A 26799-nucleotide genomic window follows, 5' to 3' on the forward strand; every position below is an offset into this window, starting at 1 on the left:
AAATAGAACTTCTAGAGATGGAAATTAGAGTATCTGAAGTGAAAATGCCATTCGATGCAATTAACAGAAAAAAAGGTCAGTGTTCTTAAAGATGCAGCATAAAATACATCCAAATGAAGCACAGAGAGGGAAAAAAGACTTTTTAAAGAAATGAACATATCCACAGTAACCAGTGGGAAAATATGAAGCACACTAATTTAAATGTGATAAAAAGTCCCTGAAAGAAGCAGGGACAGAAAATATATTTGAAGATACAATAATGGCCAAATGTTCTTTCATTTGATAAAAGGTATAACCCACAGGTTGAAGAAATTCAATGAACCCTAGGTAAGCTCAGTACAAAGAAAACAACACCAAGACATATCACAAACAAATTGCCAATAAATAGTGATAATAATATCAAAAGTCTTAACATGAACCAGAGAAAAATGAAACAGAGGAACAAAGAAAGAATAATATCAGAATATTCTTCAGAAACTATGTAAGCCAGATGATAAATGAGATTTTCAAAGTGCTAAAAGAAACTGTCAATCTAGATTCTATATTTAGAATAAATGTATTTCAAAAATGAAGCCTAAATAAAACTCTTCCAGAAGAAAAACACTGCAAGAATTCATCTCCAGCAGATTGTCAATACAAGATAAAGTAAGCTTCTCAAGTGAAAGGAAAATATCACCAAGTGGAATCTGAACGAAGGAATGGGAAATGTCAGAAATGGTAAATGTGTGACTTTGTAAAAAAAAAAAAAAAAAAAGACTTTGTTTACTCATTTTTTAATTTTGTAAAAGATAATTTAAAGCAAAAATAATATATTACAGGTTTCAAAACAGAGACATAAAATGTATGGCAGTGATCAAAAAAATTAATGAGAAAATGGAAATGTATTAAGTTTTTACATTGCACATGAACTGATTTAATGGTAAACCATGATAAATATGTATATTGTAAACACCAGAGGAACAAGTTAAAAAAAAAATTTAATTAAGCCACAAAATATAACTCATAAGCTAGTAGTGAAGATGAAATGGAATCTCGAGAAAAGATTTGGTTCAAAAGAAGATACAATCGGGGTGCCTGGGTGGCTCAGTGGGTTAAAGCCTCTGCCTTCGTCTCAGGTCATGATCGATCCCAGGGTCCTGGGATCAAACCTCAAGTCGGGCTCTCTTCCGAGGAGAGTCTGCTTCCCTTCTTCTTTCTCTGCCTGCCTCCCTGCCTACTGGTGATCTCTGTCTGTCAAAAGAATTAAAAAAATCTTAAAAAAAAAAAAAAAAGAAGAAGAAGAAGAAGATACAATCATAAAGAAATAGAAAACAAATGGTATGGGACACCTGGGTGGCTCAGTCAGTTAAGGTCTTGGTCCCAGGGTCCTGGGATCAAGCCCAGCATTGGGCTCCCTGCTTGCTGGGGATCCTCCTCCTCCCTCTGCCACTCCCCCTGTTTGTGCTCGCTCTGGCTCGCTTGCTCTCTCTCTCTGTCAAATAATAAAATTAAAAAAAAAAAAAAGAAAAGTATGATGGTAGACATTCAAACATGGATAACTATATTAAAATAAATGGTCTGTATATCCACATAATGGAATATTATTGAAAAGAAATAAACTCTGATGCTATGAAATGACATGGAGGAAACTGAACACATATTACTAAGTGAAAGGACTAATCCGAAAAGGCTACACACTGTGATCCCAGCTATATAACATTCTGGAGAAAGCAAAACTGTAGAGACAGTTGGGGGCGGGGGGAGTGGTTGCCGAGGGCAGGGGATACAAATCAGCAGAGCACAGAGGATTTTTAGGGCAGTAAAAATAAGCTTTCTCACCAAAATGCACCTTGAATAAACCAGAATGCGTGGAACAGCTGTTTGAGATCCCTGAGAAGTAAATAATATCAGATAAATTGGAGAAGACCAGAATTCAAATACCCTGAACTGGTGATAAATTTATGATTTGTTTGCTTCCAATATCCCCAGTCTGGTCTCAGGCAGCCCGAAACTCAGTATTAAGGCATCAGCACAGATGAACTAGCTCCTCTAATTCTAACTTGAGGAATGGGGAAAGGATCTCCTAATGCTTAGCGAAATCCCCATTTTTCTTTTCTTTTTTTCTCTTTGTTCTCTTATATCCTAGCCCCCAAATAACCCCGCAGTGGCTGCAGTAGGGATCCACAAGCACCTTAAACTCTGAGGGATAGTATGTAAATGAGTGGGTGTGGCTGTGTTCCAGTTAAACTTTACAAAAACAGGCAGCCAGCCTGAAAGCCTTCCATAAAACAAATCTCCACGCACAGATTGCTTCACTGCAAATTCTTCCAGCTACTTCAAAAAGATGTAACACCAATTCTATACAGTCTCTTCCAGAAAATAAAAGAGAACTAATTTTATAAGGGCCTTGATACCAAAAACCAGACAAAAATTGTACAAGAAAATTAAACTATAGAACAACATCTTTCATGAATATAGACACACAAATTGTCAACAAAATACTAGCAAATTGAATCCAGCAATATTTAAAAAAAAAAAAATACACTAGGACCAAGTGGGGTTTAGTCCAGTAATCCAAAACTGAGTCAATAATATAAAATTAAAAAATATTTTAGAGTCATTTAATAGTCTCTTTTTTTTTTTAATTTTATTTTTTCAATGTTCCAAGATTCATTGTTTGTGCACCACACCCAGTGTTCCATGCAATATGTTCCCTTCTTAACATCCACCACCAGGCTCAGTCAACCATGTTAACAGTCTAAAGAAGAAAAACCACATGGTCACATCAGTGGATGCAAAAAAAAGCAGTTGAGGGGTGCCTGGGTGGCTCAGTGGGTTAAAGCCTCTGCCTTTGGCTCAGGTCATGGTCTCAGGGTCCTGGGATCAAGCCCCACATCGGGCTCTCTGCTCAGCAAGGAGCCTGCTTCCTCCTCTCTTTCTGCTTGCCTCTCTGCCTACTTGTGATCTCTGTCTGTCAAATAAATAAATAAAATCTTTAATTAAAAAAAAAAAGCAGTTGACAAAATTCAGTATATATTCATGATAAATACTCATAGCATACTAGAAATAAAAGAGAACTTCCTCAACCTGATAGAAGGCATCCACACAAAGTCCATAGCTTAGTGTCATACTGAATGGAGCAAAACTGAATGCTTTCCCTCTGTTTGGGGCAAGGCAAGAATGTTCACATTCACCACTCCTATTTTCTTATATTGGAGGTCTTAGCCAGTGTGATAAGGAATGAAAAAAGAAATAAAAGTCATTGGAAAGGAAGAAATAAATCTGTCATTATTTATAGATAATATAATTGTGTCCACAGTGAATTCTAAGGAATCTAAAAAAACTACAGAACTAGTAAGAGAATTTAGCAAGATAGAAATTGACAGGCTGAAAAAAAGGAGAAAGAAAGAAATTGGCAGGCTGATTCTAAAATTTGTATGCAAATGCAAAAGACCTGGAGTAACCAAGCAATTTTTCAAAGAATCATATTGGAATCCTTATACTATGTGATTTCTAAACTACTAAAAAGTTATATTAAACCAGACAGTAAGATACTATACTATAGATAGACATAGAGATTATTATAACAAGTAGAGAATCCAAAAATAGACCCACTTTTGTGTAGTTAGTTAATTTTTTTTCCAAAGGGTCACTGTATTCAGTGGGAAAATGATAATCTTCAAGAAATAGTGTTTAGAACAACTTAAGTATTTGTACAGGAAAATGGTCTTAATTCTTACCTTATCCTGTATCCAAGAACCAAATCTAAATGGGTCAAAAACCTAAATATAAATGTATAAAACTGTAAAACTTCTGGAAGATAACGGAAGAGATAGTCTTTGAGACTTGGGGTAGGCAAAAGTTTAGGAAGGTGAGATAATGGTAAAACCCATTGCTGCACACAAAAAATGTGCACATTTTACCATCAGTTATGCCTTCTAAAGTTAATTTTAAAAAAAACACCCTCACTGGACTGTCAATATTTCCAGGATAAAATCCAAATTTCTTTCCATGGCCCTTTACAATCTGACCATTTTTCCTCATTTCCAGTCCCAGTGTGTTACATTCCACATCAGTAGCCCATAATATGTTCCAGCTCATATGGACTTATACAGACCACGCACTTTTTAGTTAACTTTCCTATCTTTTCTTACTCCTTGCCTTAGTCTAAGATAGTCTACCTAGAAAGCTGTTTGATCTCTTTCACTTGATAAATTTCAGTTTTCTCTGCATTACCCAGCTTATTTCTATAAATCTTCCCTCACCTTAGAAAATTAATTGCTGTCTTCTTTGTTCTCTTAGATCATTTCATGCATACATCTGTGTTAGTACATCTCAGTATGCTGTGATAAAGGGTTCTCTAATAGATGATAAGTTGTCTTTCTCCTTTTTGATCTGATGGTAGTATTTGCCATATTGTAAATATTTTACTGAATGTACGAATAAGTATAGTAATATGCATTGTCATTGAAATCTCATTTCCTCTAAGCACTTTGGGTGACATCATGCCAAAGGCATTTACTGGCCATTTTATTTGGTTGTCCCATTTTGTCAACTGTGATGTTCTCAAAAATTTTATCATACTATTGAACTTGAATAGCTTGGTGTTCAAATTTATCTTGGCATGTTTGAAGAGTTCTCTGTATTTGTGTTTAATTAAAACTAAAAGTAATTTTGGACTCATTATGCTCTAAAATTATTAGGTAAAATTAAATAAAGCCAAGAGTGTCTATTCAGAATAATTTACTGTGCATATAAGTCTTGTTTTAGTATCTAAAAACTAATATGATAAGATTTTTAAAATAAAATATTATAAATATGTCTTTCATTATGCTGCCTAGATTGTGGGGCATGGGGGTGGGTGTGTGAATATCTTCAGTAATAGTAAATCTCTTTTTCCACCCTTAAGGGTAGACTTGATATTTAGAAAATAAGAAAAGATGTTGTGTGAATAAGGAATTTCTCAGACTAAGAATTGTACATTTGGCCAAAAGCAAAATGGAAGTATAAAATAATGAGCCTAGTTTGTTTTGTTTGGTGTTTGGCTTTTTTATTATATTTTATTCACAGCCTAGATCTAAAAATATTTCAGAAGAAATGCTGTTAACATTTGAGCACTTCTAGCATTCTGGGAGTAACCATCCTCCCAGAATTAATACTTTTAAAGTAGTTAGAGAACACTTACTTTAAAGTTTAAATTCAATGTGTTTGTCCCCTTTCCTTTAATGTACAATTTTTTACTGTATGAACTTATATGGCAGTGTTTACTGTAAAAATCCATATCTTTTTCATGTAATTTCGCTTTGAAAATATGACTAAAGTCAGGCTATTTATTTTTCTTTCTCTGTATGTATCTAGTAAGCTTTTATATGATGGAAAATCCATTTCTCTTTTTCTCTCTCATTCTTTAAGCTCTAATAGTGATAATAATGATTTTAAAATTTTCCCCCTTCTGGGGAAATGAAATTTCATTGCTCTGGAAGAAATTAATTTTAAAAAGCCACTAGAACAGAGTTGAAATGAAATCAATTTTGCTCTTGATTGAACTGCAACACTGCTCTGTGGTACTAATGGCCGTCTGCCGATGATAAAAATAAGGTGGTAACCGCTCAGCTCCACGGAGAGTGTCTTTTGCAGCTCCCATACAATACACATGCTTCACGGCATCAGTCATTTTATATCTATTTGACACTGATTAATTACTACGATCCCTTCTAGTATTACACCTACTGACTTGGCACTTTTGTCAGGCCTAAACAATTGACTGGAGTTCAGCAGGGTGAATTATGTATTTATTACTGCGACCCTTCATGCTATTTAATTAACTTAAATAAGTGCTGTTGGCACCCTCATTTTGAAATTAAGATTATTATAGAAATAGTTACTTTGCTTGTATTTCATTTTAGACATGAAAATTATACTAGTTTATAAGGGAATTACTGTTAGGACATTTTAATTATTCAGATGTTTTGTTTACTATTGATACTTAAATTTTTTTTCTTTCATGAAAATTTATCAAAAGTATCCATAACTAGCTCATCTTGACTTGTGCTACATAGAACGCTTCAATGTATCCTTTAAACTTGAAATGAAGAATTTGATGACCTGCTTCATAAGCTCTATCGAACACTTCCATTTTGACCCTTATCTTAAGGATTAAACTTAAATCAAACAGCAGCAACCATTAGAGGACATGCACTAAAAAGAAACATTGCAACAATACCTCATATCCTCACAACAAAATCACTAACTTGAATGCACAAAGGATTTTTTTTTTTAGATGGTGGTTAAACATTTGGAATGATACCCATCACCACTGATAATCACTGAAATGCAATCAAAGTAGTCCGATTCTGGCAGTGTTTAAATAACAAAAGTATTGTATTGTTTTCTTTTACTCATTTTTTTTGTTTCGTTTCTAGTAACACCAGCGTTGTTGAAGATGGCAGGAATTAAAAACTGGAATATACTTTATGCCTTTTTTGAAAGTATTCCACCTCTAATCATTCATCCTAAGGAATCAAATCAAAATTCAGTTTTTTTAAATATTCACTATTCTAAGAAGTGAAAGTAATAGAAGTAATAGTGTTTGTTTTTTTGGTTTTTTTGTTGTTGTTTTTAAAGATTTTATTTATTTATTTGACAGACAGAGATCACAAGTAGGCAGAGAGAGAGGAGGAAGCAGACTCCCTACTGCACAGAGAGCCCAATGCGCGGCTCGATCCCAGGACTCTGGGATCATGACCTGAGCCAAAGGCAGAAGCTTTAACCCACTGAGCCACGCAGGTGCCCCAAAGTAATAGTGTTTTAAATTGCCTTTCTTGGGGCGCCTGGGTGGCTCAGTCGGTTAAGCGTCTGCCTTCAGCTCAGGTTATGATGCCTTCAGCTCAGGTTATGGAGCCCCGCATGGGGCTCTCTGCTCAGCAGGAAGCCTGCTTCTCCCTCTCCCACTCCCTCTGCTTGTGCTCCCTCTCTCACTGTGTCTCTGTCAAATAAATAAATAAAATCTTTAAAAAAAAAAAGGAAAGGAAATTAATTGCCTTTCTTTTTTTTCTTTTTTAAGATTTATTTATTTATTTTGGCGGGGTACAGAGAGAAGTATTAAGGTGACTCCCTGCTGAGCGTGGAGCCTGACAGGGGGCTCCATCCCACTATCCATAAGATCACAATAGGCACTGAAACCAAGAGTCAGATGCCCAACTGCCCAACCTACTGAACCACCCAGGGGCCTCAAGTTACTTTTCTTTGTGCTTGTGATTTTTATTTTGATTTATGGAATATTTAGAAGTCTTTTGTTTAATTCCTAAATGTTTTGGGATTATTCAAGTATCTTCACATATCTTTCTGTTAATTTTTAATTTTATTCAGTTTTGGTCAGAGAACATATTCTTTATGATTTCTTTATGTTTAAGTGTATTAAGATCTGTTTTATGACCCAGCATATGTAGATGTAATCTGTCTTGGTTCTATAGATGTCAACCGGGTCAAGTTGGTTAATAGTGTGTTAAATCTTTCATATTCTTTCTGGTTTTCTGTCTAGTTGTTATTGCAATTATTGACAGAGGAGAGGTGAAATTTCCAGTGATAATTGTGGATTATATGTGTCTTCCTGTGGTTCTGTCAGATTTGCATCATGCATTTTAGAGCTCTATAGTCATATAGTCATACATAAAATCATTAGGTCTCTATGATTTGAATGATTATTTTGAAATGTGTTTCTTTATCTCTGGTTGTATATTTTTTCCTGAAGTCATTTTTGTCTGATGTTAATACTGCCATTTCAGACTCTCTGATTAATATAGCGTTACATTATATAGAATATTATATAGAATAGTTCTCCTTCCTTTTACTTTGATGCTGTCTCTACATTCAAAGTATTAAACATATTACAGTTAATATTAGTATCGGTGATACTAGATTTAATTCTGTCATTTGCTTTTTTTTTCTGTATCCCTGTTATTTCTTGCTTTTTTCCTTATTACTTTTTTTTTAAGATTTTATTTATTTATTTGACAGACATAGATCACAAGTAGGCAGAGAGGCAGGCAGAGAGAGAGAGAGGAGGAAGCAGGCTCCCCGCTGGGCAGAGAGCCCGTTGTGGGGCTCGATCCCAGGACCCTGGGATCATGACCTGAGCCGAAGGCAGAGGCTTTAACCCACTGAGCCACCCAGGTGCCCCTACTTTTTTTTTGATTGAATACTCTTTATTATTTCATTTTATCTCCACCCTTGGCTAATTAACTACATGTGTTGGGTTTGTTTTTATAATTGTTGCTCGAGAGTTCCAACATGCCTTTTTAGCTTACCAGACTACCATCAAACATTGGTATGCCATTTCATTTATAACTTAAGACTCTCAGTAATTTACTTCCATTTACCCCCTCCAATCCTTTGAGCAATTGTTATAAAAATTTCACTTCCCCAGATTGTGCTATACATGGATTATCTCCCAATACATTGTAGTTATTCATGCTTTAAATATTCAGTTATGTTTTAAGTTAATTTTAACTTTTTTCATTTTTTTAGATCTGCTTTGTTCAAAAATTAAACATAAAATTGTCCTAAAAATTTATTAATTTTTTTTCCAAAATGAGTGAACTGTCTCACAATGATAAGCAAGAAGTACTAGATATGCATTATTATTTCCCTGCCATACTGTATTCCGTGAATTCTTAAACACATCTTTTGCCTCTCTTCCATAGGTGAAGCCTTGAAAGGAAGGATCACAGTCCACAAGAATAAGAAAGATCCACGTTCTCTCATTGTGACCCTCACACTGAATAATTCAACTCAAACTTATGGTCTCCAGTGAAAAGGCTACGAAAGCACAACTAACTTGCAGTTTTTAGTATGGGGGTGGGTTATGGGTAGGAGTGGAGAGCGGGGGTTTTATGTGAGCATGTAGCTGATGGATCTTTCCTAATGAATCTACTCAAGATGAGAGACATGTGGTTGGAATCTCATATAATTCAGCTAAGGAAGGGAACAACAGTTCCTAGTGGACCACCTACGTTATTATCACAGTCTTGGAAGTCTGCTCAGCAAGATTTTACGAATGTAACCGTTACACTGAGTTTAGCTATACTGAAAATATTTAAATAGGCCTAAATTTGAAAAGAAGTAGTCTTTTGTTGTTTTTAATGTTTCTTACTATAAATTTTAAACACTAGTAACTGATTAGTTATTTGGGTAATGTTTTATTAAACTAGTAACTATATACAAACTATTGTACATTTTATTGCAGATTTCTACTCTGAGGAGTAGTTTTTAATTGTATTATTTGGTAGAATATTAGATTATAAGTAAAGAACAAGTGGGAGGGACTAAAATATGGAAAAGAACATCACACAAATCATATTTGAAAGACAGCTTAGTTGATTACCCTCTAGTTCTGAACTTCTCATCTTTGCAGATGTTATTTTGCCAGTTTTCTAGTACTGCCCAGGAAATCTAATTTCAATATGTTTATCCTAGGTTTCATACAAGTTTTTAAAGGTCGGGAAAAATAAGTACTTATTTACTAATATATCTTTTTCAAACTAGATTTACGTGCAAAGTTAAACATGTAACTGTTAACCTACTTACGGTTGTGTTGTTTACAGTTATTGACTCAATTTGAAAGGCAGAATAGAAAACATTCAATAAAATGTGTACAACAACCATTAACATTATAAAATGTTTTAACATACTAAAGCCTTTTATAAGATCAGAAGTATTTTAAAAAGTCTTATCAAAGGAATCATCTTTAAGAAAACGGGGATTTAAGGACAGCTGGCTCGTACACTTTTCCGTTTGACAGCTGGTTCTTTTTCAAAATAAGACCTACACAGGGCAGCATGGCGTGGTGTTGAGCCGCATGAGTTCTGGGGTCAGTGCCTAGGTGCAGGCTCTGGTGACAGCTCTTACTCGCTGTTGGATCGTAGTCCTGTTCCTTCATCTCTCTCTCCCTTTATGAATACGCCAGTTCATGAGTTAATACATTTCAGCTACTTCAATCAGTGCCTGACACATAGAAGACATCCATTAAATGCTACGTGATAGTATCATTAGTCAGTCAAGGATCCCTTCCACGGAATATGTGCTGTCTACATTAGATTCATTTGGGAATTGTTCCCTCATCAAATAGTGCCTTTAAGTACATGAATGGGTGGGAATATTTTGACAAATTAATATAGCAAAATTCTTTTAAAAATTGTCTTTTGGTCTTAGGGAACTGGACTACTAGCAATGGCAAAATTAACCCCTTCAAATGATATATTTCAGATCACAGTCTTTTAAGTCTTGGCTTCTTCTATAAGCATGATTTCTGTTTTCACTGGGTTAAACCGGCCAGCTTGTTTTTGAATTTAGAACATTATTAGAAATGTGTGGTGCTGATAATTTGTACCTGAAGTCTTTCCAGACAAAATTTAAAGTACTTTGAATTTTAGATTCAAATTTAAAATTTTTGTCTGGAAAGACTTTAAATTTTGTCTGGAAAGACTTCAGGTACAAATTTGGGTATAGTAGAGTGATAAAAATAAGGAAGCCCTGTAAAAAGATTTAATGGATTTTTAAAGTAACCAAATACTGCCTAATTTTTTTGCCTTATTTTTCTTTCATGTAAGTGAGTAACAAATTTTTCAACTACTTAAAAAAGCATTTCTCAAAAATGATTTTTTTTTTTTAAACTCTTATTTGATTTGCCTAGATTTTCATCCAGTGGCTCTTTTGATTTTCTCCTGGTTATAAATAGGCCAACCATAGTTGGTAGGTCTCTGTTTGCCTTTCCAGGCCAAAACATTCTAATGTGTGTACCTAAACATTTTATGAGACCATGAGAGTCCAAATGTTAGCTCTTTGATTGGAATTTCAGCCGTTAAGCTGGTACAAAAAATTAAAACTTCATAGCCCCTGACAGTGATAAATGCACTGTCCTTTCATTCTGTGACCGATGCACATTTAGGGATAGCAAACTACTCTGTCCCAAGCATTTTGTTTCATTTCCATTAAGAAAATACATTTTTCCTCCTGTTTTTCTTTGTGAAGATTAACATTGTTATATTGTAATCTATAGGATTCATCCAACTAGGCATCTCTATTCAGTTGAAGAGTAATTTTTGAACAGAGCATTTTGGAAGGAGTGTTTCAACAAAACAGCTCTTGAGGGTGGACAGCATTGCACAAAGTGGTCCAGTAAGGAGCCCCAACTGCTAGCACATTATAAATTTATAACACATTTTAAATGAGGGAGCTGTCATTTCCCTTTGAAATAACCCCTGTTTGAAAAGGAGGGCAAGTAATTCTGGTCCTGCAGGGTTATTTGCTTCTTACCACTTAATCTAGGTTAACCAATCTGGTCCACCTGTGTTTTCCATTAACCTACCTTTCTCTCTTTTTAAAGTGGAATATCTAAAATGTATTGTATGAAGTTACCGAGCTGAGGTCTGCAGTCCACTATCAGGTGGAGCAAACTTGCTGACAGTACCATTAAAAACTTAGAATAGGAAAGATTAAAACAGGATCGTGTATCATTTAGCTCCTGCCAGTCATGCCAGAAATGATCCTTTAAGCTGTACATAGATCCAGAACATCTAGGGATTCAGATTTTTCTGTGACGAATATCTCAAAAACAGTATTAAATCTACCCTGCTGTCATGGAATTTGAATCTGTGATGAAAGGCAAGGTCAGTGAGGTAGCTGAGGCCAAGCATTGCCTACAGTGGGTTGGCAGACTATGGCCTGGGGCCAGATCTACCCCATGGTCCATTTTGATAAAGTTTTACTGGAGCAGAGGTAGCTAATAGTGTACATAGACTTTCTTCACAAGGTTCGTTAACGGCAGTGGCAGAGAATATACACCTAATAGAACACATTACAAACACTGTAGTTTTTATATAAACTTGAAGCTAAGCAACCAGATGTCCTTCATTTATGAAACTTAGAGGATTAACCAAGACTTCACCCTAATTTAAAATACATATATATAGTATTTACATACTTGAGACGTGTCTGGAATTGTAACAGTGTCCTGTGCAAAGGAAATTAGTACACTAAAACTTGGTAGCTGGTTATCAATTTCAGTTAGTTTTAATGAGACAGAGAGAGGTAACCAACAGAACTTTTTCAAAGTTAGAGATGGTTGAACCTCACCCAAGAGCTACAAACTAAACCAATGAAGGACTTCTGTGAATCTCACTAACCTCTGGGTTTCTAAGAGGGCTCTGGACCCCAAACCAACTGCCAACATTAGGAGAGACAGTTGGGGAAATTGCTTTATATCAGCACTTTTCAACATGCCTTGAGGCTCCCAATGCCTGCCTTGCTTGGTTCTCACTCTAGAATGTGGTGTTTAATCACTAGGCCCCATGGGAAGCTATGTAAAGACCCTGCCCAGCTATCAAGCCTTGGAGGCTCATGTATTTTTAATGATTTTGTGTTTGTTTCCTTACTATAAAGTTAGGGTAAATGTTTCCAAGCAAAATGATGAATAAGCAAAGTACTTTTAAAGTATCTTAGCAATTCACTTGTCTTTTCCAATAAAGTTTTCAGTGTTTAAAAAAAAAAAAGCCTACCAAAGAAACGGTTTTTGTATAGTGCCTCAACATCTTGACTAACGTGGAGTAGTTAGCATTCATTTAGCTCTAGAGTATAGCTAAATATATTGTAAAAATAGTCTTATCATTGAGTTCATTGTAAATTTTTAAAATTAAGATAACAGTAACTTAAATAGTAAAGGAAGATGAAACCCCAGCCTCCCGCTTGTTCTGCATCCCAGGTTCATATCCCTGTGCAGTTCTGTGTGTCTCTTTTCTCTCTGAAATCCCTTGCCCTCCTGAGGATATTGCTTCCCCTGAAGACCTCTTAAATAGTGACTGTCCTCTCCCACACCACTTATCTCCCTAGACTTGGGTGTGCATTAGATGACTTGCCTGCTTTTGGTTGCCAGTTATGGACCATTCTCCAAAGTAGGAAGGACTTCAGAGTCCCATCTTATCTTCTGTCAACAAGACTGTAACACAAACTCTCCCCCTCCAGATTAATTTCCATTCCTTGAAGTTTTAACTGCCACCACTGCCCCGCACTGCTCCTGCCTAATCAGTGAGTTTAAGATTTCATGTGAATGATCCTTTTATACCCTGACCTTTTGGCTCATTGACCTCATCCAGTGATCTTGCCCTTTTCCTAAATTCAGCCACTCCTGTGGTCATCCTGTAGAACTGGCCATACCCAGGGCTCAAAACTCCTGTGTAAATCTCAACATTAAGTATCATTCTAACTCCCTCGGTTTTCAGCTCACACTCTTTTGTGATCCAATTCCAGCAGTCCTTCAACTCCACCGACCAAAATCCACTCATTCATACCACATGTCATCTGTCCCTCACCCCTTCCTGTTTACGCTTCCCTCTTGGATCAGTTTAAAAATCCGTAGTCCATCATTATAATCACCCCCTTTCATATCGCTGCTACTTCACCTCTTCTTTCACTTTTCTGTACTCAGCTAAACCACAATTCTGCTTCTAGTCCAAACCCATGACTGCACATATGCAGCTCAGTAAGGCTGGAGGAAGGCACTCAACCATACTGATGGTCTGGTCTTAAATTTATGACTCCTAATCTCCAGTGTCCAGAAGTCATTCCTTATTTTCTGGTCTGTTTTTCTCCCAGTCTCCTCAATGACTATTTTACACTTCTTTCCTCCAGCCCATAGAACCTCCTCCCTCATTCTTTCAGGTGAAGTCCTTGTTTGTTATTTTACCAGGAAAAATAAAAAGAATCTGAGAACTTCCACAGGTTTCCATACCACATGCCCCGCCAATTTTTATGCCTGCATACTGCCTCCCCACTAAGTGAACGTCCACTGCTTCTAGCCAAAGCTAGCCTCTCTCCCTGTGTCCCACATCTCCTCTGAGTAGTTCAGAGATAATTGCTTTAGCATGTCTCTCTGTATCATCAAATTTTCACTCCACTATTCTCAAGTTAACTTACAAGTAGGCCATTATTTCACCCATGATAATTTTTTTTTTTAAGTAGACTCCATGCTGGATGTGGAGCCCAACACAGGGCTTGAACTTAAGACCCTGAGATCGAGACCTGAGCTGAGATCAAGAGTGGGACACTTAGCTGACTGAGCCACCCAGGTACCCCTATGGTGAAAAATATTTTAACCCCACTTTTCCCTCTGCTATTGCCACAGTTCTAGTTTTTCTTTTACATTGAGACCACTCAAAGAGTTGTCCGTGTTCATGGTCTCTGTTGCCTCGCTTCCCATTTTTTGAACAACTGTATTGAGGTATAATTTATATAAAATAAAATGCACACATTACATGTACAGTATAACAACTTGGCAAGTGTATGCATATACTCAACAACCCTGTTAATATTTAGAACACTTCTTTCACACCAGAAAGTTTTCCTGTGCTACTTTGCAGTCAACATGTATCCCCACTCCCTCTTCCAGGCAAAATCTATACTGATTGCCATCAAGATAAATTTGTTTTGCTTGTTTTAGAACTTCATGTAAGGGGGGTCATATCGTATGTACTCTTTCATTTTTGTCTTTCAGCATAGTGTTTTTTGAGATTCATCAAGTTTATTTTTGTCAACAGTCCATTCACCTACTGGTGAACATTTGGATTGTTTCCAGGCTGGAGCCATTATGAGCATTGGTGTAGAAATCTTTTTTAAGCCTGTGCTCACCAGGAGCGCTGCCTCCATCACTTCACTGAAACTACTCTTATCAAGGTCATCAGAGAAGTGTGCATGTTGATAATTCCATCTTCCCTCCCTTGGTGATTTCATCCAGTTTTACTATTTAAAATACTTAGATGTTGATGTTTTCTCAGTGTGTATCTCCAGCCATCTTTCTTCCACTGCAGACTATAGCCAGCCGCCTGCATGCCATGTCTACTTAGATGTCTCCTGGGCATCTGAAACTTAACATGTTCCAAAACTATTTCTGATCATCCCCAAACCCTGCTCCTGCTGTCTTTCTCTACCTCACTTAATGTAATTTCTTCTTTTATTAGCTCAGGCCAGAAACTTTAAGGTCATCCTCGACCTTTCTCCTCAACTCCACATCCAAGCTGGCCAGGAAACTATTGGATCTACCTTTAAAATATATCCAGAACCAAAATAGTTCTAATTACCACCACCCACATCCTGGTCCAAACCAGCATCATCTTTCTCCTCAATCATTGGTTCTCAAAATGTGGCCAGCAGACCCCTGGTGACTCCAAAACAAAACTCTTGCAGTAATACTGACACATTGTTTGCCTTTTTCACTGTGTTGGCATTTACACGGATGATGCAAAAGCAATTATAGGTAACAGTGCTGGCCCTTTAGCACAAATTGAGGCACCAACTATACTAATCATTTTAATCATTTAAATTTTAATCATTTAATCATTTAATCATTTCACTACCACATACTCTCTTTAAAATGTCCTTGGTGATGTGGTAAATACTAATTTCATTAGATCTCGACCTTTGAATATGTGTCTCTTAATATTCTTAATGATACTAATAAAACACTTGCTGCATGTTAAAATATAATATTTGTCTCCTAGGAAAGCACTTATGCAATTCATTTGTGACCTAAACTAGCCACTTTTTTCCATGAAATATTATTTTTACTTGGAAGAATGACTGACAAACTATGGCAGGCATTATCTTACAAAAGAGAAAAAAAGTGAGCTTATCAATAACTTCAAATAAAAGTGGTAGAATTTGTTGCTAATGATAAAATGCTGGTTTTCAAGCTAAAATTGGAATTTTTAAAAATCTATATCACTATGAGCTTGAGGACTTCCCAATCTTTAAAGACTTAAAGATTAGTGGTGTAGGGGAAGAAAAACAACTTTATGCTCTTTTTTTTTTATTTTAAAGATTTTTCTTTATTTATTTGACAGACAGAGATCACAAGTAGGCAGAGAGACTGGCAGAGAGAGGAGAAAGCAGGCTCCCTGCAGAGCAGAGAGCCTGACGCGGGGCTCCATCCCAGGACCCTGAGATCATGACCCGAGCCAAAGGCAGAGGCTTTAACCCACTGAGCCACCCAGGTGCCCCTATGCTCTTTTCTTGAGTTCTCAGCTGTAACCTGTGTAATGAAAAACGAAACAAAAGAAAAGCTTACAAATTTACTTAACACTGATACGTTTTATTGCACTTTGCTTTATCGTGCTCTCCAGATTTTTTACAAATGGAAGGTTTGTGACAACCACCATTAGTACCCTTTTTTTTTTCTAACAGCATTTGCTCACTTTTTGTCTGTAATTTCGGAAATGCTCACAATATTTCAGACTTTTTCATTGTTACGATATTTGTTATAATGGTTTGTGGTCAGTGATCTTTGATGTTACTGTTGTAACTGTTTTGGGGCACCGCAAGCTGCACCCATATGAGACAATGAACTTAACTGATAAATGTTGTGATTGTTCTGAGTGCTCCATGGACTAGCCATTCCCATCTCACTCCCTCTCCTTGGGCCTCCCCTAGTCCCTGAAAGCAACAATATTGAAATGAAGCAAATTAATTACCCTGCAGTAGCCTCTAAGTGTTGAAATGAAAGGAAAAGTCACCTGTCTCTCACTTTAAGTCAAAAGCTAGAAATGATTATGCTTAGTGAGGAAGGTATGTCAAAGGCAGAGACAGTCTGAAAGCTAGGCCTCTTGCACCAGTTAGCCAATTTGTAAATGCAAAGGAAAAGTTCTGGAAGGAAATTAAAAGTGCTACTCCCACAAATTGTAAGAATGTGAAACAGCTTTATTGCAGACAGGGAGGAAGTTTTCAGTGGTCTGGATAGAAGCTTAACCCAAACACAATATTGCCTTTAGCCAAAGCCTAATGCAGAGGAAGGCCCTATCTCTCTACCGCTCTGTGAAGGCTGAGAAAGGTGAGGAAACTGCAGAAGAAAAGCCCGAGGCCGGCAGAGGCTGAGTGGTGAAGCTTAGGGAAAGAAGCTTCTCTGTAAGGGAGAAGTTCGAGCGGAAGCTAAGGGTGCTGATGGAGACGCTGCCGCCAGTGACCCAGAGCATCCAGCTAGCATAATAATGAAGGTGGCTGCGTGAACATTCCCAGTGCAACAGAACAGCCTTCTGTTGGGAGAAGGTGCCATCTAGGACTTTCACAGCTAGAGAGAAGTCAGTGCCAGGCTTCCAAGTTTCAGAGGACAGGCTGACTCTCTTATTAGGGGCTAATGCAGCTAGTGACTTTCAGTTAAAGCTAGGGTGCTTTTGCCATTCCAAAAATCCTAGGGGCTCAAAGAATTATGCTAAATCCACTCTGCTTGTGCTCTAAGAATGGGACAACACACCCTAGATGACAGCACATCCGTCTACAATATGACTTACTGCAGAGATGTGCTGCTCAGGGCAGAAAAAAACAACAACAACTTCCTTTCAAAATACTGCTCATTGACAGTGCACCTGGCACCCAAGAGCTCTGATGGAGATGGACAGCGAGATCGGTGTTTTCGTGCTTGCTAACACCACATCCATTCTGCAGCCCCATAGGTCAAGGAGTAATTTCAACTTTCAAGGTTTATTTAAGAAACACATTTTGTAAGGCTAGAGCTGCCACGGATAGGGATTCTTCTGATGGGTCTGGGCAAAGTAAACTGAAAACCTTCTGGAAAAGATTCACCATTCTAGATGCCATTAAGAACATTTGTGATTCAGGGGAAGAGGCCAAAATATTAACATGAACAGGAGTTTGGAAGAAGTTGATTCCAACACTCATGGATGATTTTGAGGGGTTTAAGAGTTCAGCAGAGGAGGAAATTGCAGAGATAGTGGAAATAGCAAGAGAACAAAATTAGAAGTGGAGCCTGGAGATGTGACTTTCTGAAATCTCATCATGAAATGAAGAGCGAAAGACTTGCTTCTTAAAGCTGAGCACAGAAAGTGGTTTCTTGAGATAGAATCTGGCCCTGGTAAAGGTTGTTGAAATGACAACAGATGATTTAGAATATTACATAAACTTAACTGATAAGGCAGTGACAGTTCGAGAGGGTTAACTTCCATTCTGAAAGAAGTTCTACTGTAGAGAAAATGCTGACGTGGCATCGCATGCTACAGAGAAATCATTTGTATATGAGTCAATCAATGCAGCAAACTGAATGTTGTCTTATTTAAGAAATTACCACAGCCACTCCAACCTTCAGCAGCCACCACCCTGACTAAATCAGCAGCCATCAACACATGGCAAGACTCTCCAGCAAAAAGATTACGACTCACTGAAAGCTCAGATGATGGTTAACATTTTTTAGCAATAAAGTATCTTTAAAGGATGTATGTTGTTTTTAGATGTAATGCTTTTGCTCACTTAGACTGCAGTAGAGTGCAAACATAACTTTTATACAAATCAAAAAAAAAATTCAGCTGGCCTCGTGATATTTGCTTTCTTGTGCGGTGATCTGGAACTAAACCCACAATATCTCTGATGTATGCCTCTAAGTTTTACGTAGCACAGGAGCCTTCACAAGGAAGTAAAGGAAGACCCAAAGAAAAGGCTGAGGGTTTCATGCTAGGTTTGATGAAGAGTGGCAAGTTGTAGGAAGATGTGATAGGACAAAAGGTAAGCTAAATGTCGTAAACTGGGGGAAACAGCAAGGCCTGTTCGTTTGAGGCCTATCCTCTCTGTGTTCCTTCGTTTTTGGAGTTATTCCTCTTTTCCCAGGACTAGAGAGCCCCTCTCACATGAGGGTTTTATGACCTGCTTAAGGAGAAAGAGAGTTTTTTCTGAAGGTGGGAGAAATCATGAGAATAGTCAAATATATGTTCACTCTAATGGCCACTATTGAACACTGAGTTCACCTATTTACTGAGAAGCAACAAATCACAAGCAGAGCTAACAAAATGGAAGGAAGGGAGGGAGGAAGAAGATTTCCTGCACATGCATTTCTCAAATTCCTTCAGCTTGAAATACTCAGGGTGCCAAGATGCCATATTTTCGGGTAGCATGTTCTGTACCTGATCAAAAGTAATAATAACATCCTTGATTGTTGATACTATACAATGTTGAAATGTGTCAGCATTTGAAAGATCTGCATAACTCTGTGAACTAATATTCTCCCCCACTCAAAATGTGTAAGGTTACAAATATTCATTCTAAGGATAAAATAAACCCTGGATTTTAATGAAACAATATAAGTTTATTGATAAGTTTCAGATTCCACATTGCAAATGACCTTTAAGAAACTACAGCTTGTCAAGTTTGGGTTGGGTATTGAAGAAGATTATCTATACAAATCCTTATTTTCTTCATCTACCTCAACCAAAACAATGTATCTTAATAGACTAAATGCAGAAGCAGCTATGAAAATCCAGCTGTATTCTACTAAACCAGAAAATTAAATGATTTATAAAAATGCTGAACATCACTCTTCTTACTAAATATTTTTGCTTTGAAAATATAGTTATTTCCATAAAAATATATTAATTTTTTAACATGTGGGTTTATTATTCAGTGAATTAATAAGCAAATGTAAATGTTTCTCATTTTTAATTTCTAATATGGTAAAATACCAGTAGATGTAACACACATGAACAAAAGCTCTTTGGGATTCTTAGTGATTTTTAAGATGTAAAGGGTCCTAAAACCAAGAAAGTTTGAGAACCACTGACTGAGATTTTTTTTTTTAAGACTTTCCTAACTTTCCTTTGTGCTTCTGACCCATTCTACCCTTCCCCCTTCTGTCCTCAGTACATGGGCTGAGTTAATCCCTTTAAGATATAAATCAGATTATTACTCATTTACTCAAACACCCCCAGAAGCTTCATATCTCAGAGTAAAAGCTAAAATCCATACATTCACCTACAAAATGCTTTGCAGTCTCACACCGTTACTTCCCTCCCTGGAACTGTTTCCTACACTTTCCCAATGACTCATCTTCAGCTGCTCACACTTGATGGGCCTCCTTGCCACAGATGGTCAGCTAACTCACTCGGTCATCTCCTTCAGGTTTGGGCTCAAGAGTCACTTTCTCAACACGATTTCTCTGCCGGGCCAGAGTAAAGGTGCAGAACCCAACGCTCACAATCCCAATTCTCTTCCCTCCTTTATTTTTCTCAGAGCCCTAATGCCTCTAATATACTATATGTTTTATAATTTATCTTTTCTATTGTCTTTCTCCCTCCTCTAGAATGTAAGCTCCAGGAGGACAGGGATCTTTGTCCATTTCATTAACTGTTGTAGTGTGCACTGGCGCATAGTAGGACCTCAGTATATATCTGTTGAATAAAAAAATGAGCGCAGCGTCTATGACCCATAATCTAGACTGGTAGTTTGCCACAATTAGCCAGTGATGCTGAAATACTTCATTTTACCTCTCTGCATTAGACCTTTTACATATCATCAGTGCACACTAAAATGTTTCTTTTTTCTTAATCACAGTGATGTTTTAAAACTTCAAAGCCTGGGTGCCTAGGTAGCTCAGTTGGTTGAGTATCTGACTTGATTTTGGCTCTGGTCACGATTTCAGGTTTGTGAGATCGAGCCCCACATCAGGCTCCGTGCTGGGCATGGAGCCTGCTTAAGATTCTTTCTCTCTCCCTTTCTCCATCCCTTCCCCCAGTCATGCTCCCCCTCCAGAAGAAAACACAAAACTTCAGAGCCTGAGCGAGCAAATTGTTCTAAGCCCACAGGAAAACCCTGAATTTTCATTTTCAATAAAACTCCCCAGAACATGCAGACCTGTATTTGGGGACAAGCTACCAGTAGAGAAGCTTTCTGAACCAACAAGCTAGGACTGATTTTTGTTTTTTTCTGTATAGTTGACACACAATGTTACACTAGCTTCAGGTATACAACATAGTGATTCCACAAGTTTATGCTATACTCACCACTAGCGTGACTGCCGTCTGTCCTGATGCATCACTATTAAAAAATATCTGACTGTCCCTTGCGCTGTGCCTTTTATTCCTGTGACTTGCTCATTCCGTAACTGGAAGCCTATATGTCGCGCTCGCCCGCATTTAATGATTGTTACTTTACTTGCATGTTGATCCTTTTCAAAAAGTAGATAATCTGGTGCATTCTAAAATTGGCAAAGGTGGGGGGGCACCTGGGTGGCTCAGTGGGTTAAAGCCTCTGCCTTCGGCTCAGGTCATGATCTCAGGGTCTTGGGATCGAGGCCTGCATCGGGCCTTCTGCTCAGCGGGGGGCCTGCTTCCCTTCCTCTCTCTCTGCCTGCCTCTCTGCCTACTTGTGATCATCTCTCTGTCAAATAAATAAATAAAAATATTTTTTAAATGTTGGCAAAGGCTAATTCTGCTGTATTGGTAAGTGTGTGAAAATTGCGTGGATATAGTTTAAACTTCCTTAAAAAGATCAAATATATCATTTTTTAAAGATTTATTTATTTATTTTAGAGAGAGTGCAGGGGGAGAGGAAGTGGGAGAGAGAATCTTGGGCAGACTCCCTGCTGAGCCCAGACCCAATGCAGGCAGGGCTGGATCTCACAACTCTGAGATCACAACCTGCGTCTAAATCAAGAGTCGGATGCTTACCTGACTGAGCCACCCAGGTGCCCTTCAAATATATTATTTCTAAAACATTTTAATACTGTTTCATTTATTAATAGGGAAAGAAGGAAAAATTATGAGTAACTAAAAATCTCTTCAACACACAGCTACATGAGCTAATAATATCGATAGGAATAGTTTAGCTAATGAGAAATCTTGATCAGAAAACTTTGTTAAACCCTATAGATACAGTTTTATAGCAAAAGTGACAGCAAAGAAGTGGTGTTTTTATCCCCATCTCTATCCTAAAGGTTTTTGAAAGAACAAAGCCTGGGGCGCCTGGGTGGCTCAGTGGGTTAAAGCCTCTGCCTTCGGCTCAGGTCATAATCCTGGGATCCAGCCCCGCATCGGGCTCTCTGCTCGACAGGGAAGCCTGCTTCCTCCTCTCTCTCTCTCTGCCTGCCTCTGCCTACTTGTGATCTCTGTCTGTCAAATAAATAAATAAAATCTTAAAAAAAAAAAAAAAGAAAAACAAAGCCTTTAAGAGGTGGCTTTGAGTTGTTTTCGGAAAGCAAGCAGCGTATGATTTTCCCCTCTTTGGTACCGGACCAGAGACCACAGGAACATGAGTGGAGCCCCAGGTCTTTCATGAGTGTGTGCGTCTCTAATGACTCTCCTGCTGGGACCCTAATAGGATTTATTCCCCTTACACCTTCATCTGCTCTGGCTCCTCATGCTGTTCTATGGTATTTAGTTTAATGAGATAACTCCTGTGATCCAGGGCAAAAAAAAAAAAAAAAAAAGAAAGAAAGAAAAAGGGGCCTGTGTTTTCCTTAAGTAGACAAAGGATAGCTGGGGAAATTCTGAATTATTTCCTCTGCCGTTATTTTATGTGACCAATATTTGATGGCAATCCTGAATATGACAAGCCAAGAAGATGACAGTGGTCAACGGGCAGACTACATCTCACGGAAGTCCATTTAGCCTTGATAATGTGGAAAGACAGCAGCTGGGAGGGGTCTGGGGTGAGGAGCCATAAGAACTTGAAGTAATCTAGTGTCTGTGGAATAAGCAATAAAAGTGTATCTGTGAAGTGTTTAAAGTAACTAATCATGGAAATAAGATTCATAGACACTGGGAAGGTTATGGCAGTAGAAATAAGCAAAATCCTCCTCTATCATAGAAAAAAGGAACATGAAATGCCTAAAAGGGATGCATCAAAAAATAGAGATATATTATTTAGGAGTGTAAAAGTGACCACAAGAAAAATTTTAAATTATTTAATAAATTCAACGAGGTTAGCTCTTGGGAGGAGTTGCTCCAGAGGACTGGAGCAAGGGAATCTTGTTTTATGATGATGATGATTCTTCTCTTGTACTCTGCGATTTTATAACCAAGCATATATATAATAATATATAAAGTAAAATATGTGTATGTGTATATAGTGTAAAATATTTTTATATATAGTAAAATAATATAGTATAATATACATAGTAAAAATAAAATATTCAGGTAGTAAATCTGACCCCCTCTGATACTCAGGTTGGGGCTAAAGAGAGAGAAGGAACAGGGTCTGGGATGTCCCACCAAGGGGCCGATACATTGTATCTGATTTAGTTGTTGCCCTTGTTCAGGTGTGAATGAAGAGTGTGGGAATTTGCGTGGCCTGCAGTGGTCCTGCTGTCCCAGCTTCCGGTCCAGATTTGGATGCAAGACAGGTAAAAGCACATGAGTAAAGAGCATTACGAAGTACAGTTTCAAAACTGAGTTATTTCCACATCCTTCGGATGGCCCGGAGAAGCGGTCCTGTCCTGGTCAAGCTACCTATAGAGGATTATAGTTATGAAATAGCTCGGGGAGGGGTGGCCCTTTCTCTGCCTCAGCCCCATAATGAGTCATACTTTAGAAAGAGAAGTCTTGATTCTGTGCTTGCTGCTTATGCTGGAGCTGGAAGAGATCTACGACTAAGGAGCTTGTTGGGTCAGAAATCTTCCCTACTGTTCAGTTTTACCACTGGTCCCCAAGGGCAGGTCTGCATGTTCCCGGGAACTTGATTGAAAAGGCAGATCCCTGGGTACCATCCAAGAGATTCTCATGCTCTAGGTCTTGAACAGCGCCAGGAACCTGCGTCATTCTGACCGGGTGTGAGAGCACGGCTTTAATCCAATCTGGTATATGTAACCCTCAGAGCAGTCTTAAGAAACAGAGACCAAAGCTCAAAGACATGGAGTCATCGTCCCCAAACTGTGCTTACCGGTGAAGTTAGTATGTTAAGCATCATGTCTGCCGTGATGTGCTGGTAAATGTTTAACATCCACTCCTCCCAAAACAGACCTCCTTCCCTGAAAAGAGCCCTGATGTGGAGGCTCTGCCAGTTTTGATAGTGTCAGTACCATTACCGTGGCTGATTTCAAGTTACCAACATGCCATCCCTGAACGTGGAGCTGGAGAGATGCACAAGAGACCATAAATTTTGCACATGTACAGAACAGTGTCCGGAGTAGAGCTACAGGCATAACCTTATGTAAGAGCCTAGATTACAATCAAGTGCAATTAAGTCATTAGGAAGCTGTAAAGTCTTAAGTATCCATTACCTTTGTAATGTAATTTATTTAATTGTAGGTTTAATTTTTAATAATGACTGAGTGGAGCCACTGGCTCTCACAATCACCTGAAAACTGGACACCTGACTCACGAGCTGCCCCAAGCCAGTGGGCCTGATCCAAAGCCCTCTCTAACAGCGTTTAGCGACACATGGTCTGTGGAATACAAATTCTGTAAAATCTTTTTAAAGGACAAATATGTTTGGGAAGTACCGGGTGGTTGATTTGCATCTTTAAAAATCTACCATTTAGATTGGCGTATTGTAGTCCCTAAGAAGTTTTGGGGTAAGGAGACATGTTGACCTCAACACCAAGTTTCCCTTTGCATGTAACAGCTTTCAGCATCCTGCGAGGTGGGTGCTTCTCTGAGTCTACTTGGGGACACGCGGTGCGTTTGGGGAAATCCTAGCACAGTGATTAAAGCACTGGCTCCAGAGCTGACCACCTGTGTTTGAATCCTGATTCCACCATTTCCTGGTTGTAGGTCTTTGGGCAAAAACAAACTTCCTCAGCTACGACGTAGGCATGATAGTAATTCCTGTTTCCTGCGGTCATGGTAAAGGTTAAATGAGTTAGCAGATACACAAAGTGCTTAGTGCAATGGCGGGCCCCTGAGAAGTGCTACCTGAGTACAGGCCAGGATCAACCTTGTTCTTACCCTGCTGGACCTCTCAGTTTCCCAGCAAGCAGTATGGGAGGAAGCCACTGGTTCAAAGAATTTCTAGCCAACACGAGAAGGATTTAGGATTTGTCATTTTCTTCCCAGAACCTGCCAACTCAGACTGGGATTTTAGATTTTACATTTAAATAAAAATGCCCTTAATTGGAAACCATTTGGATAGACCGGGTGGTTGATTGGCAAGTTTTCTCTTGCCATCCAGAAGATGGTGACGTTATAGCAGGCCTCTTCCGTCTGAGTCAGCATCATCAGGAGCAGGGGTTGTCACCTTTCACAGAATACTGGCTCCAGGGCCTGGTCTTCCTTGCTCTCCTCCTCCTCCTCCTCCTCCTCCTAGCACTCTCTTCTCCCGGGCACCTGAAGGGCACGAACCCCTCCGCTGCTTTGCCTTCTTGACAGCTGAGCACACTGCATTCGGCCTGAGTAAAAGGGAGGGTGGGGACGGGACCGCACACGGAATCTCACAAGATCTGGGTTAAGAGACGCAAGCTGTGACTTCACCTTAGTTCTGGGGAGATCTGTTTATTTGAAAAAGAATGAGTATAGGCAAAGGGCATGAAGAGATCACTCAAAAAAAAAAAAAAACCTTAAAGACCAACAGACATAAAAATATTTCTAACCTCACTAATAACCAAAGAAATGTAATAAACTTAGGACAACATATTTCTTATATTAGGGCAAAGCTTTTTTTTTTTTTTTTCTAATTGATAAAATCTAGTAGTGGCAAACGTGTGAGGAAACCAGCATTCTCTGACACTGTTACTAGGGAGTATAGAATCTTTTTGGAATACTATTAAGTACAAATCAGTATTTGAAATGCATATGTCCTTTGACACAGCAATTTGACTTTAGAAATTTATCGCAGGAAAATAAAACTGGGCCAGGTACAGAAGGCTCAAAAAGGCTCAAAATTATAAAAAAATGGGAAACAAAACTAATTATGTATGCGATAGATTAAATTGTTGGTCTCAATCCTTCACCCCAATCTGCACTCACATGTCTCTCTTCATCATAAGCAAAGTCTATTTCCCCACTCCTTGACTTTGGACTTGGCCATGTGGTATGCTTTGAATGGTATGTGGGCAGATCCTTGGTTCCAGAAAGAGGATGAGAGACATATGAAGGAGGGCCACCCTCGCCCCTATAGACAGAGCCCCTATAAACTGAAGCAGAACAACCAGCTGAGTCCAGCCTAAGTCCACCAAACTCCAGCCAGCCTGCAGACATGTGATACGTATATAACATTATATGTATCCATCTGCATCTCTATGTGGAATCTATATAGACTATGTATAATTACATGAACTACGTATAAGTCACTACAACCGAAGGGTGATTTGTCAAACAGCAGTTGCTCACCAATACAGTCCATCGGTAGCACACGTGTGCAATACCACACTGTACAGCTGCGACGTGCAATGGTAAGATCTCTACTTACTGGCATGGAAAGATGTCTACTCAATATAGTAAAGTGAGAGAAATCAGATTTCAGAACACAACCTATCTAGGTACAGTCACACACACACACGGATACAAGAACGGATGTTTTGGTTATTTCTGGAGAGTGGGAACAGGAATTTTTTTTCTTTTCTCTGTGGTTTTGTATATTGTTTTTATTTTTCAAAGAACACCCGTGTTTTTTAGGATTGGAAACATGGGGACGGCAACAATTGTGATCTATACTGAGAGAACAAAAAAGATGAGTCTTTTTAGAATAAAGAGAAATGCAGTTAGGAAAAGAGGAGCCCAGGTTACCTGCAGCCTTGAAAGGTGGACAGAGTTCAGGTGTGATGTATTGAGGACTAGAAAGAGATATATTAAGCGTTAGCATTGATCAGTGCTCACTCTGTGTATACTGATAAGTGAACAATCTCGTGTAGTCCTCAAAGCTACCCTATAAGGTCATAATTTTAACTTCCCTCATTTTACAGAACAAGAAACAGGTTCAGGGAAGAAAAATAACTTGCTCTGGATCCCACAGCTTGTGTTTGAGCCCAGATCCGTCCCCAGAGCCCATCTCCCTTCCAGTAGGCATGCTTATTCTCACGGCATGGCTTTGAGGGAAGGAACGGCATGGAGGATGACAAGGAGGCAC

General features: G+C 38.4%; 1 protein-coding gene across 3 annotated transcripts in view; it reads left to right on the top strand.

Moving 5' to 3' along the window:
* PRMT3 (protein arginine methyltransferase 3) overlaps positions 1 to 9645 on the top strand; it is a 128359-nt gene extending 118714 nt beyond the window's left edge. For all 3 annotated transcript variants that reach the window (XM_032881206.1, XM_032881207.1, XM_032881205.1), the window contains one exon: positions 8682 to 9645. In XM_032881206.1, coding sequence (XP_032737097.1) covers positions 8682 to 8791 — 110 coding nt within the window. In that variant the 3' untranslated portion in view covers positions 8792 to 9645. The remainder of the gene's footprint in view (positions 1 to 8681) is intronic.
* Positions 9646 to 26799: the final 17154 nt, after the last annotated feature.

This window comes from Lontra canadensis, unplaced genomic scaffold, assembly GCF_010015895.1.
Source record: "Lontra canadensis isolate GAN:19392208 unplaced genomic scaffold, GSC_riverotter_1.0 scaffold74, whole genome shotgun sequence".
In the NCBI taxonomy this organism is placed as follows: Eukaryota; Metazoa; Chordata; class Mammalia; order Carnivora; family Mustelidae; genus Lontra; species Lontra canadensis.